We start from the raw sequence: 2,500 nt of genomic DNA on the forward strand, positions 1-2,500 counted from the left end.
ATAATACAATTGATCTCTAGTCTGGATGATTTAGTTCTTGTCACCCTGTTGTCCTCCCGTCTCTTCCCAAGGATGGCTCCATGAGCCTGGAGATGCCCTACGTCAACAACACGGTCGGCGCGCAGCTCGTACATCGCCGCCCTCTACTTCACCCTCAGCAGCCTGACCAGCGTCGGCTTTGGCAACGTGTGCGCCAACACGGACGCCGAGAAGATCTTCTCCATCTGCACCATGCTCACCGGCGGTATGCCGGACGCCTCTTATGGAATAACGTGATCGGGCAGGAACGCTGTTTATATCGTGGGAAAGCGGGACGTGAAAAAAGGCTGTCCTCACTCAGGTCTGCATGGCTGAAAATCGGGAGATTTTCGGGAGGATATTTGTCCCGGGAGGTTTTCGGGAGAGGCACTGAATTTCGGGAGTCTCCCGGAAAATTCGGGAGGGTTGGCAAGTATGACGTTGTCACAACTTGTTTATAAAGTCTTTAGTTTGTTTACTGGGATGTTCACTCCTTTAACTGCAAACTCTATCAGTGTTCAAATAGATAAAAGGCAGGCTGTGAAGATTGTGTATTCGATGTGAGAGGTATCACTCTTTATTTTTGTTGGCCAAACTGTGAGAGAATAACAAAGCTTGTTTATTAGACTTCATCTTCATTAGCCAAACTGCTTTGTGTTTTGTTTTAATTTCAAAAAGTAAACAAGGTTGTTATTTTACATTCCTTGTGTTTTTTTCATGTCACAAAGGTATTATTTTGTTAACGTTTTATTGTGTGAAGTTAATTCCTATACGACATATTCCTGCTCAAACTCTTAATGGATCTGTCCTGATACGGCATCTATATGTACATATAAATGTACCTAAATTAAATAAATAAATAAATAATAAAACAAAAATACCTCCCTCTGTCAAAATGTAAAAATAGCGATAAAGGCATCATGAAATGACAAAAAGCTGACAAGTTGATGATAATAATGAATGAAAACAGTTTTATATATGCCTCGAAAGAAAATAATGTTGCCCTTCTAACTTGCCCTAAAATATGAGGCCTCCTTTAAGGCAACACTCGCCTTGACCTTAAAAAGTTCAAATTGGAGGGGTGTATTTGTCAACGTACCTCCTTGAAGAAGTGCTTGAGGATGCAGGTGATGTCATGTGGCGACAGCTCCGAGAGGTCCACGCCCTCCTTCTGCTCCTCAAAGGCCTGACACAGCTTCTGGACACGAGGCTTGGACCCGCTGACCCGATACACCCCCTACGCCGGAGAAAATGTTATTACAGTAGCTCACAAAAGTCAGTACACGCTAGTGTCGGGTTCAAACACTGATGACATCTATAAAACAAGACAAAGAAGCAAGGAATTAAACAGAGACAGAATTAAATTTGGCATGTCGGGTTCAAACACTGATGACATGTATTAAACAAGACAAAGAAGCAAGGAATTAAACAGAGACAGAATTAAATTTGGCTTAATTTGAGGAGAAATGTCTGGGCTGTACTCTTGCACAGTCTCCAGCACGCTCTGGCGAAAGATTGTACGTCCGCCTCTCTTATTTGGACTTTCCCTGATTACATGGCAACAGCTGTTTCTAAGGGAGGGGGGTCATAAACAGCCATAGCCTTTGGTTACAGAAGCATAGAGATGGACAAAATTTTTTAATTTTTTAAATTCATTTGTCAAACAAAATAAAATAAAGTGAAGTGAATTATATTTATATAGCGCTTTTCTCTAGTGACTCAAAGCGCTTTACATAGTGAAACCCAATATCTAAGTTACGTTTAAACCAGTGTGGGTGGCACTGGGAGCAGATGGGTAAAGTGTCTTGCCCAAGGACATGACGGCAGTGACTAGGATGGCGGAGGCGGGAATCGAACCTGGAACCCTCAAATTGCTGGCACGGCCACTCTACCAACCGAGCTATGCCGTCCATATGGTTAATTCGATTTTTTGAAAGTTACTAAAAAAAAAATCGGGATTCGAATGTGATAAAAAACTTTTTTTTTAGCACCCCTAATTATTATATACCCTATGGTAGTTTGTATAAATAACAATAAATACTTAAATATCTGCTTGTCACCTTGACTTACCGTACTTACGTACGTCCGCCTCTCTTACTTGGACTTTCCCTGATTACATGGCAACAGCTGTTTCTAAGGGAGGGGGGTCATAAACAGCCATAGCCTTTTGTTACAGAAGCATAGAGATGGACTACATTTTTTAATTAATTTGTCAAACAAAATAAAATAAAGTGAAGTGAAGTGAAGTATATTTATATAGCGCTTTTCTCTATTGACTCAAAGCGCTTTACATAGTGAAACCCAATATCTAAGTTACATTTAAACCAGTGTGGGTGGCACTGGGAGCAGGTGGGTAAAGTGTCTTGCCCAAGGACACGACGGCAGTGACTAGGATGGCGGAAGCGGGAATCGAACCTGGAACCCTCAAATTGCTGGCACGGCCACTCTACCAACCGAGCTATGCCGTCCATATGGTTAATTC

General features: G+C 41.9%; 1 protein-coding gene across 1 annotated transcript in view; it reads right to left on the reverse strand.

Moving 5' to 3' along the window:
- Window positions 1–2,500, reverse strand: part of LOC133652457 (GEM-interacting protein-like) — a 40,376-nt gene that overhangs the window by 23,847 nt on the left and 14,029 nt on the right. The window contains exon 17 of the mRNA XM_062051224.1: window positions 1,118–1,255. Coding sequence (XP_061907208.1) covers window positions 1,118–1,255 — 138 coding nt within the window. The remainder of the gene's footprint in view (window positions 1–1,117; window positions 1,256–2,500) is intronic.

This window comes from Entelurus aequoreus, linkage group LG06 (assembly GCF_033978785.1).
Source record: "Entelurus aequoreus isolate RoL-2023_Sb linkage group LG06, RoL_Eaeq_v1.1, whole genome shotgun sequence".
Classification (NCBI taxonomy): domain Eukaryota; kingdom Metazoa; phylum Chordata; class Actinopteri; order Syngnathiformes; family Syngnathidae; genus Entelurus; species Entelurus aequoreus.